Source organism: Oratosquilla oratoria, chromosome 38 (genome assembly GCF_046742065.1).
Source record: "Oratosquilla oratoria isolate Oo_2021 chromosome 38, ASM4674206v1, whole genome shotgun sequence".
Taxonomy (NCBI): Eukaryota; Metazoa; Arthropoda; class Malacostraca; order Stomatopoda; family Squillidae; genus Oratosquilla; species Oratosquilla oratoria.
In genome coordinates, this window is record NC_134814.1 from 7,549,795 (window position 1) to 7,566,842 (window position 17,048).

Genomic DNA, 17,048 nt, shown 5'->3' on the forward strand with positions numbered 1-17,048 from the left:
TTTGCTTAGTGTGAACATGGAAATCAACGGTATTTTTGCCCAGTGTGTAGATGGAAATCGACAGCATTTTTGTCTAGTGTGAAGATGAAAATCAACGGCAGTTTTGCCTAGTGTGAAGATGAAAATCGACGGTATTTTTGCTTAGTGTGAAGATGAAAATCAACGGCAATTTTGCTTAGTGTGAAGATGAAAATCGACGGTATTTTTGCTTAGTGTGAAGATGAAAATCAACGGCAGTTTTGCCTAGTGTGAAGCTGAAAATCGACGGCATTTTTGCCTAGTGTGTAGATGGAAATCGACAGCATTTTTGTCTAGTGTGAAGATGAAAATCAACGGCAGTTTTGCCTAGTGTGAAGATGAAAATCGACGGTATTTTTGCTTAGTGTGAAGATGAAAATCAACGGCAATTTTGCTTAGTGTGAAGATGAAAATCGACGGTATTTTTGCTTAGTGTGAAGATGAAAATCAACGGCAGTTTTGCCTAGTGTGAAACTGAAAATCGACGGCATTTTTGCCTAGTGTGTACATGAAAATCGACGGTAATTTGCCTAGTGTGAAGATGAAAATCGACGGCATTTTTGCCCTGTGTGAAGGACAAAATCGACGGCAGTTTTGCTTAGTGTGAACATGGAAATCAACGGTATTTTTGCCCAGTGTGTAGATGGAAATCGACGGCATTTTTGTCTACGGCAATTTTGCTTAGTGTGAAGATGAAAATCAACGGTATTTTTGCCTAGTGTGAAGTTGAAAATCGACGGCATTTTTGCCTAGTGTGATGACGTCAGAAGGGAAGGGTATATATACCCTTAACCGGATGCCGGATTACACTGTGGCTTCAACAAGAAGGTAAGATGGACACTACCAGCTCCCATAAAGAAAAGATCAGTGACGAAGAACTATCAATACTATATAGTGAATACTTTCCGTGTGCACAATACTTAGACCATTGGGACAACCCCCTCCACAATTGGGCAGCAATACAACTAGGAATATCAACAACAGAAGACATAAACACATACGACAACAACGTACACAGACTCGCCTACTGGGCCTGGGAGATAGTAAAAGAAAAAAGAATAAGACTCCAAGATATAGGTAAGTAAAGATCGGAGCGGATGATACCAATAATATAGTTCCATCGGATGAGAAGCTACATCTCTTCCATTACTAATTCTTACCATCCTTCCTCTTCCACAGATCCAGACCTCATACAAGAATACATATCAACCCCTTACACAGGCAGTTCATCACCAGACCTCAGCGAAGATGGATCCATGGACGGAGCCGGAATGCCCACCAGCGACGAACTACAAAGGATACTCGATCAACCCGAGAGTATGGATAGCGGACATAAACCCAGAAGTGAAACTAGTGAAAGAAGAACTCCAGAACCTACTATGGAACAACCCTCCAAAACAGGAATTACTTCAACAGGGGAACCCAAGGATAGAACTATGGAAGACACCAAACTATTACCAATGTCTCCTGATGATCAATATTTCGAACATATCGACGAGGAAGATCTTATCCAACTACTTACTCAAACTAGTTCACAATGGACTAGCATCCCTGATACTGATAGACTCAGCATTCAACACGGAGGAACGGATCGACTTCCCAACGCAAGAATCAGTGAAACTCCTGATGCTGGACTCAAAGAAAACGAGACAAGACAACCAAATACAAACGGATCTCCACGTTCCATCCCACTACGGAACGAAGCAATGGACGATACCACTATTCAAACCCCGGACAGAAGAAGACAAAATGATCTCAGAGCTACTAGCATCAATAATGGAAGACGAACTGAACACACCCCAAGTGACACCGACGAAGAGACGGGCAACAGAACCCTAGGACGACATCTTAGCGGAAGCAATGCTGGAAGCGGAGATTCCGACGACGAAATACGATCATCCAAGAAACGTAAACGCGAACCATCTCCCGACGTTCCTCAAGGGACTTCCAGCGGACAGAACGAAGTGGACTCCGGGAGATTGGAAGAGGATCAAAATGATCAACCAACGGAAACGCTCTGGACTTTCATCATCCACCAACGACCAGAACCAAAACGAGGAGGGAAACAACCAAACTTCACACTCACAGACCACAACAACCATTGGCACATCACCTTTCGTAGTCACCCAAAAAATGTCGCCCGTAGACGAGACCGTATTGCAAAATTCCTTCAAATATCTGCAGAAGCTATCGGAGAAGCTACATCAACTACTATGGTCGTCAGAAACCTTCAGCGATTCGTGCGTTACCTCCTACGGATGGGACTTAACAGGCTCACCACATTTGGGAATATCGATCCAGCCATCAAACGAATTATTAAATATGTTTCAGACACAGTCTACGAAGACACAGTAGATGGACCCTGCCCAGAAATGGAAGCTAAACGCGAAGAAAGAGCAATACAGGCATCAAAAACAAGGAAAGACGCCTACTACCTAGTGAAAGAAGCAGTAAAAAAATACAACATCAAAACAACATACGACATCTACAAGAAACTTCCAGAACACGAATACGAGAGACTCATAACACTCGTAGGAGACGATTTCAACAAGAAAATCCAACACCAAATCCTAAGAAACTCTGCTCTAGAATACCTAGAACAAAGCAAGACAAGCATCTGGGACAACATCAGCAACAACTTACCAAGGAAAGAAAGACCAGCAAAAATTCAACAAGAGAACAGAGAATGGCTTTCCAATCTATTCCAGAAAAACGATATCAGTATACCTGAATTCTTCGCATGGTTCACCATCATTGCAGACAAGAAACTCAACAAAATAAACACTCTCGTCCTCCAAAGTCCTACAAACACAGGCAAATCACTCATAGTAAACGCCTTCCTCAAGAACCTACAAGTGGCAACAGTAACAAGATCAGGAGACGCATCAGCCTTCCACCTACAAAACATGCTCCACAAAGCCTATGCCATCTACGAAGAACCACGCATCACACAAGCAACAATGGACGAAATGAAAATGGTCATGGGAGGAGAACGAACGGAGGTAAGTATCGGATGATAACAAATATAATATATATCTGATAGGAAGATACAGTCCTTCCCATCCTATACTAAAACATTACTACATCATCCTATCTTCCCTTCCAGATCCAAGTGAAGAACAAGGCAGCTCAACCACTAGACAGAACTCCAATATTCGTAACTACTAACCGGCAACTCGGGTACTGGATCCCACTCATCGACGAACAAGCCTTAAATTCAAGGAACAAGACATTCTTCTTCAATAAGAACATAGCCCGTCACCACGAGAACATCGACCGGGACAGTCTCCCGCCGCCTCCAAACACAATCCTACCAGAGGACCTCTACATGCTCTTCCTGGACCAAGAAGCAGATATCCTAGAAAACATAACAAGGATCATACACCATGGCGTCTCCAGTTAAATACGTCGAAGCAGACACCCACGGAACTCCTCGAAAAAGAAAACGACGCTCAGCAGACGAGGATGATCCAATGGGGGAAAACGGACACGGAGAAGGAGGCAGCAGCAGCAACGACATGTACCAATGTATGCCACTCCCCACTACGCAAACATTCGTCTTCTCAATCGTCAAACGATGCAACTGGGAATTTGCAGTGCCAGAAGCAAACCAACTTTACTACATCCCATGGGACAAGACACAATTCTACACACAAATCAACTACAAGAACGTGAACGCTCACCTTCAACCATTCAGCGATGTAATCAACATACTGAACAAATACGGAGGCAGAGTCCTAAAATGCGGCGTCTCAATGCACTCCCTCATCCCAATGATAGACGAAACAACAACAGAAGCAGGAACAACAGTAGAACGAACAACACACAGCGACACTCCATACCTAGAAATCTTCAAAGACACAAACTACCAACACGAAGCCTACAAAGTCTCCAAGAAAGCCGACAAAACTGAACCAAAACAAGAAGACTGGAACGACAACCCACAGCTCATAGAATACGACACCTTAGCCAATGCTAACTACGAAGACCCGCTGTGGAGATTCGCTGAAATGGAACAAATGCATGCAGGAGACAGAAAAGCTTTCACATACACACCTGACAACCACGGCCAATGGTATAGCGGTTGGGGACAAACAGGATTCACACAAATACCAGCATGGGGAGGAACAAAGAAAATCAACAAACCAGAAAACGCTAACGTACCGCCAACAATCTCCAACGCTAATTGCAGAGGCCAACCAGCTTTGCTTTGTAGAATGACTCCTGTCAAAAACGTAGCTAACAAGATTAACAAATTCAGGTGCCGCGTCCAAGCCGACATCTTCATGAGCATAGAAGCCCGAATCAGTCCTTCAGGACTGCCACACGACGCAGCCATGAAAACACGCATCCATCAATTCCAACAAGGAGATATGACTTTGTTATACCCATTCCATAACTAACAATTGTATCTTACAAAATAAAACAATAAAATGTATCCAATATATCAATATCCTACTCACAAGGGTGAGGCCGCCCTACTGAAGGCATTGGGATAGGAAGGGATGATAGGAAGATCTAACAAATATAAACAACGGATGGGAAGACCATACCTTCCAACATAAATAAATATTACCCCATCCGATCTTCTCTTCCATTTAAAACCACAGTGTAATCCGCCATCCAAAGAAAAGGCCGTCAGGCCGTACCAGAACCTGAAGTGATGACGTAGGAGTGACGTCAGCAGTGACGTCAGGTGCAAAGCGCTTCGCACCTGACGTCTGTGATGACGTCAGAAGGGAAGGGTATATATACCCTTAACCGGATGCCGGATTACACTGTGGCTTCAACAAGAAGGTAAGATGGACACTACCAGCTCCCATAAAGAAAAGATCAGTGACGAAGAACTATCAATACTATATAGTGAATACTTTCCGTGTGCACAATACTTAGACCATTGGGACAACCCCCTCCACAATTGGGCAGCAATACAACTAGGAATATCAACAACAGAAGACATAAACACATACGACAACAACGTACACAGACTCGCCTACTGGGCCTGGGAGATAGTAAAAGAAAAAAGAATAAGACTCCAAGATATAGGTAAGTAAAGATCGGAGCGGATGATACCAATAATATAGTTCCATCGGATGAGAAGCTACATCTCTTCCATTACTAATTCTTACCATCCTTCCTCTTCCACAGATCCAGACCTCATACAAGAATACATATCAACCCCTTACACAGGCAGTTCATCACCAGACCTCAGCGAAGATGGATCCATGGACGGAGCCGGAATGCCCACCAGCGACGAACTACAAAGGATACTCGATCAACCCGAGAGTATGGATAGCGGACATAAACCCAGAAGTGAAACTAGTGAAAGAAGAACTCCAGAACCTACTATGGAACAACCCTCCAAAACAGGAATTACTTCAACAGGGGAACCCAAGGATAGAACTATGGAAGACACCAAACTATTACCAATGTCTCCTGATGATCAATATTTCGAACATATCGACGAGGAAGATCTTATCCAACTACTTACTCAAACTAGTTCACAATGGACTAGCATCCCTGATACTGATAGACTCAGCATTCAACACGGAGGAACGGATCGACTTCCCAACGCAAGAATCAGTGAAACTCCTGATGCTGGACTCAAAGAAAACGAGACAAGACAACCAAATACAAACGGATCTCCACGTTCCATCCCACTACGGAACGAAGCAATGGACGATACCACTATTCAAACCCCGGACAGAAGAAGACAAAATGATCTCAGAGCTACTAGCATCAATAATGGAAGACGAACTGAACACACCCCAAGTGACACCGACGAAGAGACGGGCAACAGAACCCTAGGACGACATCTTAGCGGAAGCAATGCTGGAAGCGGAGATTCCGACGACGAAATACGATCATCCAAGAAACGTAAACGCGAACCATCTCCCGACGTTCCTCAAGGGACTTCCAGCGGACAGAACGAAGTGGACTCCGGGAGATTGGAAGAGGATCAAAATGATCAACCAACGGAAACGCTCTGGACTTTCATCATCCACCAACGACCAGAACCAAAACGAGGAGGGAAACAACCAAACTTCACACTCACAGACCACAACAACCATTGGCACATCACCTTTCGTAGTCACCCAAAAAATGTCGCCCGTAGACGAGACCGTATTGCAAAATTCCTTCAAATATCTGCAGAAGCTATCGGAGAAGCTACATCAACTACTATGGTCGTCAGAAACCTTCAGCGATTCGTGCGTTACCTCCTACGGATGGGACTTAACAGGCTCACCACATTTGGGAATATCGATCCAGCCATCAAACGAATTATTAAATATGTTTCAGACACAGTCTACGAAGACACAGTAGATGGACCCTGCCCAGAAATGGAAGCTAAACGCGAAGAAAGAGCAATACAGGCATCAAAAACAAGGAAAGACGCCTACTACCTAGTGAAAGAAGCAGTAAAAAAATACAACATCAAAACAACATACGACATCTACAAGAAACTTCCAGAACACGAATACGAGAGACTCATAACACTCGTAGGAGACGATTTCAACAAGAAAATCCAACACCAAATCCTAAGAAACTCTGCTCTAGAATACCTAGAACAAAGCAAGACAAGCATCTGGGACAACATCAGCAACAACTTACCAAGGAAAGAAAGACCAGCAAAAATTCAACAAGAGAACAGAGAATGGCTTTCCAATCTATTCCAGAAAAACGATATCAGTATACCTGAATTCTTCGCATGGTTCACCATCATTGCAGACAAGAAACTCAACAAAATAAACACTCTCGTCCTCCAAAGTCCTACAAACACAGGCAAATCACTCATAGTAAACGCCTTCCTCAAGAACCTACAAGTGGCAACAGTAACAAGATCAGGAGACGCATCAGCCTTCCACCTACAAAACATGCTCCACAAAGCCTATGCCATCTACGAAGAACCACGCATCACACAAGCAACAATGGACGAAATGAAAATGGTCATGGGAGGAGAACGAACGGAGGTAAGTATCGGATGATAACAAATATAATATATATCTGATAGGAAGATACAGTCCTTCCCATCCTATACTAAAACATTACTACATCATCCTATCTTCCCTTCCAGATCCAAGTGAAGAACAAGGCAGCTCAACCACTAGACAGAACTCCAATATTCGTAACTACTAACCGGCAACTCGGGTACTGGATCCCACTCATCGACGAACAAGCCTTAAATTCAAGGAACAAGACATTCTTCTTCAATAAGAACATAGCCCGTCACCACGAGAACATCGACCGGGACAGTCTCCCGCCGCCTCCAAACACAATCCTACCAGAGGACCTCTACATGCTCTTCCTGGACCAAGAAGCAGATATCCTAGAAAACATAACAAGGATCATACACCATGGCGTCTCCAGTTAAATACGTCGAAGCAGACACCCACGGAACTCCTCGAAAAAGAAAACGACGCTCAGCAGACGAGGATGATCCAATGGGGGAAAACGGACACGGAGAAGGAGGCAGCAGCAGCAACGACATGTACCAATGTATGCCACTCCCCACTACGCAAACATTCGTCTTCTCAATCGTCAAACGATGCAACTGGGAATTTGCAGTGCCAGAAGCAAACCAACTTTACTACATCCCATGGGACAAGACACAATTCTACACACAAATCAACTACAAGAACGTGAACGCTCACCTTCAACCATTCAGCGATGTAATCAACATACTGAACAAATACGGAGGCAGAGTCCTAAAATGCGGCGTCTCAATGCACTCCCTCATCCCAATGATAGACGAAACAACAACAGAAGCAGGAACAACAGTAGAACGAACAACACACAGCGACACTCCATACCTAGAAATCTTCAAAGACACAAACTACCAACACGAAGCCTACAAAGTCTCCAAGAAAGCCGACAAAACTGAACCAAAACAAGAAGACTGGAACGACAACCCACAGCTCATAGAATACGACACCTTAGCCAATGCTAACTACGAAGACCCGCTGTGGAGATTCGCTGAAATGGAACAAATGCATGCAGGAGACAGAAAAGCTTTCACATACACACCTGACAACCACGGCCAATGGTATAGCGGTTGGGGACAAACAGGATTCACACAAATACCAGCATGGGGAGGAACAAAGAAAATCAACAAACCAGAAAACGCTAACGTACCGCCAACAATCTCCAACGCTAATTGCAGAGGCCAACCAGCTTTGCTTTGTAGAATGACTCCTGTCAAAAACGTAGCTAACAAGATTAACAAATTCAGGTGCCGCGTCCAAGCCGACATCTTCATGAGCATAGAAGCCCGAATCAGTCCTTCAGGACTGCCACACGACGCAGCCATGAAAACACGCATCCATCAATTCCAACAAGGAGATATGACTTTGTTATACCCATTCCATAACTAACAATTGTATCTTACAAAATAAAACAATAAAATGTATCCAATATATCAATATCCTACTCACAAGGGTGAGGCCGCCCTACTGAAGGCATTGGGATAGGAAGGGATGATAGGAAGATCTAACAAATATAAACAACGGATGGGAAGACCATACCTTCCAACATAAATAAATATTACCCCATCCGATCTTCTCTTCCATTTAAAACCACAGTGTAATCCGCCATCCAAAGAAAAGGCCGTCAGGCCGTACCAGAACCTGAAGTGATGACGTAGGAGTGACGTCAGCAGTGACGTCAGGTGCGAAGCGCTTCGCACCTGACGTCACGGCATTTTTGCCTAGTGTGAAGGAGATCAACGGTATTTTGCCTTGTGTGTAGATGGAAATCGACGGCATTTTTGCCCTGTGTGAAGGAGAAAATCGACGGTATTTTTGCCTACTGTGAATATAGTAATCGACGGTATTTTTGCCTAGTGTGAAGAAGGAAATCGACGGCAGTTTGCCTAGTGTGTACATGAAATCCGACTATTTTTGCCTAGTGTGTAGATGGGAATCGACGGCATTTTTGCCCTGTGTGAAGAAGGAAATCGACGGCATTTTTGTCTGGTGTGAAGATGCAAATCGACGGCAATTTTGCCTAGTGTAAAGATGGAAATCGACGGTATTTTTGCCTAGTGTGTAGATGGAAATCGACTGTATTTTTGCCCTGTGTGAAGGAGGAAATCGACGACATTTTTGCCTTGTGTGAAGATGGCAATCGACGGTATTTTTGCCCTGTGTGAAGGAGGAAATCGACTGTATTTTTGCCTAGTGTGAAGATGGAAATCGACGGTGTTTTTGCCTAGTTTTAGACGACGTGATAGGGAAATCAAGATGTTGTCATGGTATCAGTGAGCGAAATTTTCAGGTCAGCACGTGGCTTTACGTAACACTGAACGAAACATTCTGAGAAAGCCGTGTAGAGAAAAATATTTTAAGAATATAGAAAAGACGATAAATTTTGACAATTGTGTTCTTATTCAAACTGAGCGAAACTTTGAGAAAATCCTAAATACATGCAGAGAGAAACGTTTTAAAAATACAGAAAAGACGATGAATTTTGACAATTGTGTTGAACGAAACATTCTGAGATTTTTTTTAAACACGTGGAAAGATGTTTTAAAAATATATAGAAAATATGATGGATTTTGGTGCGATGTGACGTCATAACGTCGGCATCAGAGCGCGGGAAGATTTTTCGGTCCTTGTGTATGGTCATTGCGCGTAGGCAACTTTTTCCTTGACTTTTGGCGATGAAGACATGTTTCTGTATTTTGGGGACCAAAAACTCGATGGAGATAATCAGGAAACTTAATATATACATATATATACAAAAATTGCGTTTTCTATCGACGTCACGAAAATAATGACGGCAATGGAGCGCGGTGCATTGTGGGATTAATGACGTCTTTCCCAATGTGAGAATCTAAAAATTAGTGTTTCTCTTTTTCTTTTTGTCATCTATGCATGAGCACAGTCGTATGATTAAGCAGTTGTTACACATAGATTATATTTCTGACAACATATTTCCACCAAAATGTAAATATTTCTTGTCCAAACTGACCCTTTTTGGCGCATTCCGTATACTGCAAAGTATATACATTAAATACAATGTCTTCATTTGATTTCTTCTTCTTTAAAGAACCTAATATTGCAAATTAATCGACAAAAGTAATTATAAAGATACCAAGTATCAAGATGGTATAATGTTAATCATCAAAATTCGCAAACACAATAGCAAATGTGCTTCCAACCTCTATTTGAATAACGACAATATGACTTCCGTTGCAGACATCTAGACGTCTCTAAGGACATATTCAACAGCATATGACGGAAAGATAATTTGTTGTTTGGAGCTTTGAAAAAATTGAAATTTGTAACCATATATCAAAACCCCACGAATCAAAATACCATAGTCAATATTATCCCATTGTTCATAATCACACACATAATATTCCAGGATGTTGATAGTATTAATAAACACTATATGTTAAAGTATAATTTCATTGGATAAATTTATTAATGAATATAGGCCTAGGTTAATTGGCGTGGGATTTTTACCAATGGGATTATGACCTTCTGGGACTCTGTCATGGATTCGACACAGGCAAGGTCATCATATCAAGACAACAGGTCAGGACTCGCAGTAATGGATTTAAACTGGACAAATTTAGATTAAGTTGTTTTAAGAAACGGTTAGACAACTTTATGCACGGGGATGACAGGTGGTAATGGACATGGAACTGCCTAGTGTAGGCCACATGGTCTCTTGTAATCTCCTTCGTTCTTATGTTCTTAACCCACTGGGCGCCGACGACCGTTGAGAGTTTGTCCGAGTCAGAAACGACTTCGGTGCCAAAATTCAAATATTCAAATATTTCCGTTACATCTAGCAAAGATGAAGGATGAACGAAGAGATTGTGTAAACCTAGATACGGATGTTAGACATACTGTTGAATTGTTCTTAGGGATGTCTAGGTTTCTGTAATAAGCGAAGTCATATTCTAGTTATATTCAAATGTTGGAGGTTGGAGGTAGGATGTTGGAGGAAAAATAGCCCACTGTGATAACCTTCCTGGAGGTCAGCCATATTGGATTTGCAAGTCTGCACCTAGATGCTACGCAAGTTTGACGACAATTATTAAAAGATCAAACTATTTATAACGAAAATTCCCTTAACGATAAGAAATATAAAATAATGATAATAATATATATTTTGGCATCCGGCGAATTCACCGACAACAATTCATCGACACGCTTAGTTCATCGATGTACACAATTCATCGAAAAATAAAATTAAAAATATTCTAATTTGAAATATATAACTAGGTCGTGTTTTCATCCTTGATTTAGCATAATTTTACTTTTGATAATTAAATAATTACTTTCATAACCTTTATTTAGGATAAGAATTTCTTTTCGTAGTATCTATCAAGAATAGTTAAAATTCTTTAATTACAGAACTATTGAAAATGACAAATTATTTTCAACTAAACTTATAAATTGGTTTACTAGTGATAAAGCTAGGTTATGGGCTATTGCCCGCAAATAATCAACGACGTTGCTATATGAAGGATATCTCTACAATGTTTTTTTTTATCCGTTCAGAAGTCACGATATTTCTTTCTTTGTGGTTGAGATGAAGTACCAGCCAAGTATTGATCGACTTTGACTTCATTATAGTTTTGTTCTTTCTTCAGGCAGTCGAAAAAATTCCAAATATTAGGGACGTGGTGTCCAGCAACATGTGTCTCAAATGTCCTATGCAATAGTTTTAAGTACTAATTTGTCATTTTCAATAGTTCTGTCATTAAAGAATTTTAACTATTCTTAATAAATACGAAAAGAATTTCTACCTTGTTTTTGTAGTGTTCTAAATAAAGGCTATGAAAGTAACTATTTCATTATCAAAGGTAAAGTGTGCTAAATCAACGAACAAAACTATAATGAAGTCAAAGTCGATCAATACTTGGCTGGTAGTACTTCATCTCGACTACAAAGAAAGAAATATCGTGACTCTTCTGAATGGAAATAAAAAATAAAACATTGTAGAAAGATATCCTTCATATAGCAACGTCGTTGATTATTTGCGGGCAAACATGTTTTGAGGTGATGTTTGACCGTGTGAGTGGTTGTCAAACATATTTGAAGTTATGTTTGACCGTGGGAATGTTTGACAAACCGTTTGACCGTGTGAATGGTCCTTTATACGTGAATATCTCCCTTCGACATGTCGATTTGTACACAAACATTTCACATCGATACGTTTAGTCAAACGGTTTGTCAAACACGTTCGACAAATGTGTTTGAAGTGACGTTTGACCGTGTGAATGGTTGGCAAACGGTTTGTGCAACGTGTTTGAAGTGATGTTCAACCGTGGGAGTTTGACAAACATGTTTGTCAAACGTGTTTGAAGTGGTGTTTGGCCGTGGGAATGTTTGACACACATGTTTGTCAAACGAACTTGAAGTGGTGTTTGACCGTGAGAATGTTTGATAAACCGTTTGACAAACCATGAATATCTCCCTTCGACAAACATTTCACGTCGACACTTTTGTCAAACATTCCCACGGTCAAACATCACTTCCAACAAGGTTGACAAACATATTTGTCAAATGGTTTGTCAAACATATTTGTCAAACATTTCCACGGTCAAACATCACTTCAAACATGTGTGTCAAACATTCCCACGGTCAAACATCACTTCAAGCTCGTTTGACAACCATTCACACTGTCAAACATCACTTCAAACACGTTTGTAAAACGTGTTTGACAAACCGTTTTGGAAACCGTTTGACTAAACGTGTCGACTAAACGTATCGACGTGAAATGTTTGTGTACAAATCGACATGTCGATGGGAGATATTCACGTATAAAGGACCATTCACACGGTCAAACTGTCAAACGGTTTGTCAAACATTCGCACGATCAAACATCACTTCAAACATGTTTGACAACCATTCACACGGACAATCATCACTTCATACACGTTTGACAAACCGTTTGACAACCATTCACTCGGTCAAACATCACTTCAAATACGTTTGACAAACCGTTTTACATGCGCGTTAGACAACCAAATACTCCATTCACACGGTCAAACATCGCTTCAAACACGTTTGACAAACGTGTGTTTGAGAGCCACCATTCACACCAGTGCTACACTTGTACAGCATCTTACTTAGGTGTTTATCTAAAGACACGGGAGCGCCATTATTCGTACCAAATAATCAAGCCTGAACAAATCAGGTACGCGGCTATAGGACATCCATTGTGATCGTTTTCTTCCATGCCCTGAGGCACCCAAACTCCTGCATACAAGGTATTCCTTGTCAATTAAATACTGACGCCGTGCGAACTCTATTATCTTTTTTCGTCAGATATGCAATGCCGAACCTTGTGAGTGGATGTGTGATTCACTACCATTGTCTTGGATCACGTGTTGGACTCGTGATCGACAGCTGTTTCCCTCCCGGAATTGAGCTCAGAGCTCGTATGACCGATCTATGGGTAATGCACGCACACCCACACACAACTCCCTGCCCAAGAGAGTTGGAGTAACGACTCGCGACGTAGCGACACTGAAATTATTTCAGCCCTGGGCGGGATTCGAACACCGGACCGCCGTAGTGGCGGCTGGGAACTCTATCACTGCGCCACGAGTGTGCTATAGAATTAGTGTGTGTGTGTGTGTGTGTGTCTGTGTGTGTGTATCTACCTAGTTGTATTATACGAGAAGGGAGCTATGCTCGTGGTGCCCCGTCTTTGCATCTTTCAGCATAATTTTTTTTCTTAAAATCTTGAATGGTGTTTGCACACACTGCTTCTTTGTCTAATTTGTTCCAGGTATCTATCACTCTGCGTGGAAAGCTATTTTTTCAGATTTCTTCTGTAATTATCTTTTTTGAGTTTCTTTTCGTGTCCTCTTGTTTTTCCATTGTCCCATTTCAATAAATCATTCTTATCTAAGATTTCCATTCCTTTCATAATTCTATAGATAGTTAGTAGGTCTCCTCTTTCCCTTCTTTGTTCCAGAGCTGGTAATTCCAATTTTGACAGTCTTTGTTCATATGTCATTTTGGAAAGAGTTGGTGCCAGTTTTATTGTTGTGTTCCTTCTATTTTTTTTTTTTTTTTTTTCTTTTTGGTACTAGGTGTCCATGGTGTTGCTACGTACTCGAGTTTTGGTCTTATTAGTGTAGTTATTTATTTATTTATTTACTTTTTTATCATTTCCTCATCCAAATAGACAGATGCCACTTTTATTGACCTCAATAAATTGTAGGTTTCTCCGACTATTTTATTAATATGTTTGTCCGGTGTCATGTCTTTGCTGATCATCACTCCAAGGTATTTTTCCGAGTTTACGTTTTTGACCTCTTCTTCACCAATTTTATAATCTCGATATTCTGTTTTTACTTTTTCCAAATTCCATTATACAATATTTCTTGATACTGAATTTCACTTCCCACTTTTGAGTACATTTCTAGATCCTGTCCAAGTCTTTTTATAATGAGTTGCAATCCTCCTCCGTTCTTCCTTTCTTTAGTATTTCTCCGTCGTCTGCAAAGAAATTCAAATAACACTACTCCTTCATCCATGTCATTTATGTATATGGCAAACATGATCGGGGCCAGTAATGATCCCTGCGGGACACCACTTATCATTTCTTTCCAATTTGAGAATTTATCTCTAATTACTACTCTCACTTTCCTCACAGTCAGGAAGTCTTTCATCCATTCCAATAATTTTCCTCTGATGCCACCTATTGACTCTATTTTCCTTATTAGTTTCATGTGTAGTACCTTATCAAATGGATTTTGTAGGTCCAGAAAGGCAGTCTGCCCAAACCATCTCTCTCTCTCGAATTATATCTATCAATATTGAGTAGAAGCAGATCAAGTTTGTTGTACATGGTCTTCCTTGTCTGAATCTAAATTTATTTGGATTCAGTATAGTTTTTTCTTCCAAATTTTACCCATCTATTTTTAATGACCTTTTCACAAATGTTTGCTACTGTGCTTCTCAGGAGACCGGTCTGTAATTTGATGGATCTTCCTTGTTTCCTCCCTTATAAATCGGTACAATATTTGCATTCTTCCAGTCCGTGGGTTAGGACTAGGTCTGTGTTTTGATTTTAAATTCACCAATATCTTCAAATAAGTCTCTGTATGATACTAAAAGCTTAAAAACAATGTAAAAACGTGTGAGCGTACTAAAGAATAAATGCAAAAAAACAAAATAAAACTAAAATGTCTGTAAACGGAAGAAAACAGTGATTGTCGTTTGCTAACTGCCCTGCCCACGTCTAAAAAAATAATAAATCGTTCATTTACAAGAGTGTTTATTTGTAGACTCCCATGTCGTTTTCTTGAATATAAGTATTATAAAAGAAAATGTGGAGATATTACGCCACTCAGTGCTGATCGCACCCATCGTTGTTTACGAAACAAAACCGGTAAAAGATGACCGCAAAGACGTGGAATCTGTTTTGGGGTTCTTCTTTTGTCAAAGCTCCTTTTCAAAATGGTGTTGGTCGGTACGTTCAACAGTTGCAACGAATTGCTTTTAAATTTTGTAAAAACCATGGAGGAAGCAGAGGAATGAGGTAAGTTCACAGCCTATTCGTTTTTATACTAATTCTTAAGCAATTAATACAGGTCGTTTCGCTACATTGCCAGTTCGCTACCAACCAGTTCGCTAGATTCTTTGGTCGTTTCGCTACATTCTTCGGTCGTTTCGCTACATTTCTTCGGTCGTTTCGCTACATTCTTCGGTCATTTCGCTACATCCTTTCGGTCGTTTCGCTACATTCTTCGGTCGTTTCGCTACACTGTTTTTTTTTTTCGCATTTGAGATACGAATATGATAAAAAATAATATAATGCAAGTTTATAAAGTACCTGTTACCCATAGGACGTTTCGCTACATGGCCAGTTCGCTACTAACGATTTGCTACATTCTTCGGTCGTTTCGCTACATTTGGCTACGTTGTTCAGTCGTTTCGCTACATTTGGCTACGTTGTTCGGTCGTTTCGCTACATTCTTTCGGTCGTTTCGCTACATTGCCAGTTCGCTACCAACCATTTCGCTACATTCTTTGGTCGTTTCGCTACATTTGGCTACGTTGTTCAGTCATTTCGCTACATTCATTCGGTCGTTTCGCTACATTCTTTGGCCGTTTCGCTGCACTGTTTTTTTTTTAACGCATTTGAGATATGAATATGATAAAAAAAATACGATGTGTGCAAATTCATAAAGTAATTTTGTAGGCTACGGAAGCATAATTTGCAAACTGGCCATGTAGCGAAACGACCTGTAACCGCTACAATCTTCGGTCGTTTCGTTACATTCTTCGGTCGTTTCGCTACATTCTTTCGGTCGTTTCGCTACATTCTTTCGGTCGTTTCGCTACTTTTTTTTTTTTATCGCATTTGAGATACGAATATGATAAAAAATGCGATGTGTGCAAATTTATAAAGTAATTTTGTAGGCTACGGAGGCAAAATTTGACTAATGTGGCGATTTGGCGATAGATAAAATTGTTTTCATCGGCCCTTGTTTTATGCAGTCGTCAGGCAGATTAATTATTAGGCAGGTAATTATAAAACTGACTTATCGTGCACATTACCAGAGCTGGGCGCGTTCCGCTTTAGTTTCGCCGCGGCTAGCGCTCCCAAAATATTAAAGCAATACAGGTGCCGGTATAGTATGTGGCCTACGAAAAATTTCTTTGGTATAGTGTTGGAACAAGTTTTGTGGCTGGCCGTTGTACTTTTTCCATTGTCAATATCGAGATTCGGTGACTATACGGATACACCATATTCCAAATATAGACGAACAAACGATTTATATAGCTTGTTTGATGCACAAAACATATTGATACTTCTGTGAAACTATTGTGACAAGCTGAGGTAAGGGGAGATGACACAGGTCTTGGTCAGATTTTCTTCCAGATTAGTTCTGCACTGAAGAGTCTCCCTCAGTGAGAAACAATCTCAAACAACCGTTTCATCATCACACAGTGGGAAAATAATGTAGCCATATATAAAATTTGAATTTTTATTTACAATTGCAATTTCATTATTTCAAGAACCAATTATTGTATTCTTGGGATTTGGAGAAC

The 17,048-nt window shown here is 40.8% G+C and overlaps 2 protein-coding genes across 2 annotated transcripts; both read left to right on the forward strand.

Moving 5' to 3' along the window:
* The first annotated feature begins 3,491 nt into the window (after positions 1-3,491).
* LOC143019781 (uncharacterized) lies at positions 3,492-4,421 on the forward strand. The gene has a single exon (XM_076175766.1). It carries the CDS (start codon positions 3,492-3,494, stop codon positions 4,419-4,421), a length of 930 nt encoding a protein of 309 aa, XP_076031881.1.
* Positions 4,422-7,460: 3,039 nt separating this feature from the next.
* LOC143019782 (uncharacterized) lies at positions 7,461-8,390 on the forward strand. The gene has a single exon (XM_076175767.1). It carries the CDS (start codon positions 7,461-7,463, stop codon positions 8,388-8,390), a length of 930 nt encoding a protein of 309 aa, XP_076031882.1.
* Positions 8,391-17,048: the final 8,658 nt, after the last annotated feature.

Coding starts and splice junctions, on each gene's coding strand:
- LOC143019781 (XM_076175766.1), top strand. CDS start 3,492: ATGGGGGAAAACGGACACGGAGAAGGAGGCAGCAGCAGCAACGACATG.
- LOC143019782 (XM_076175767.1), top strand. CDS start 7,461: ATGGGGGAAAACGGACACGGAGAAGGAGGCAGCAGCAGCAACGACATG.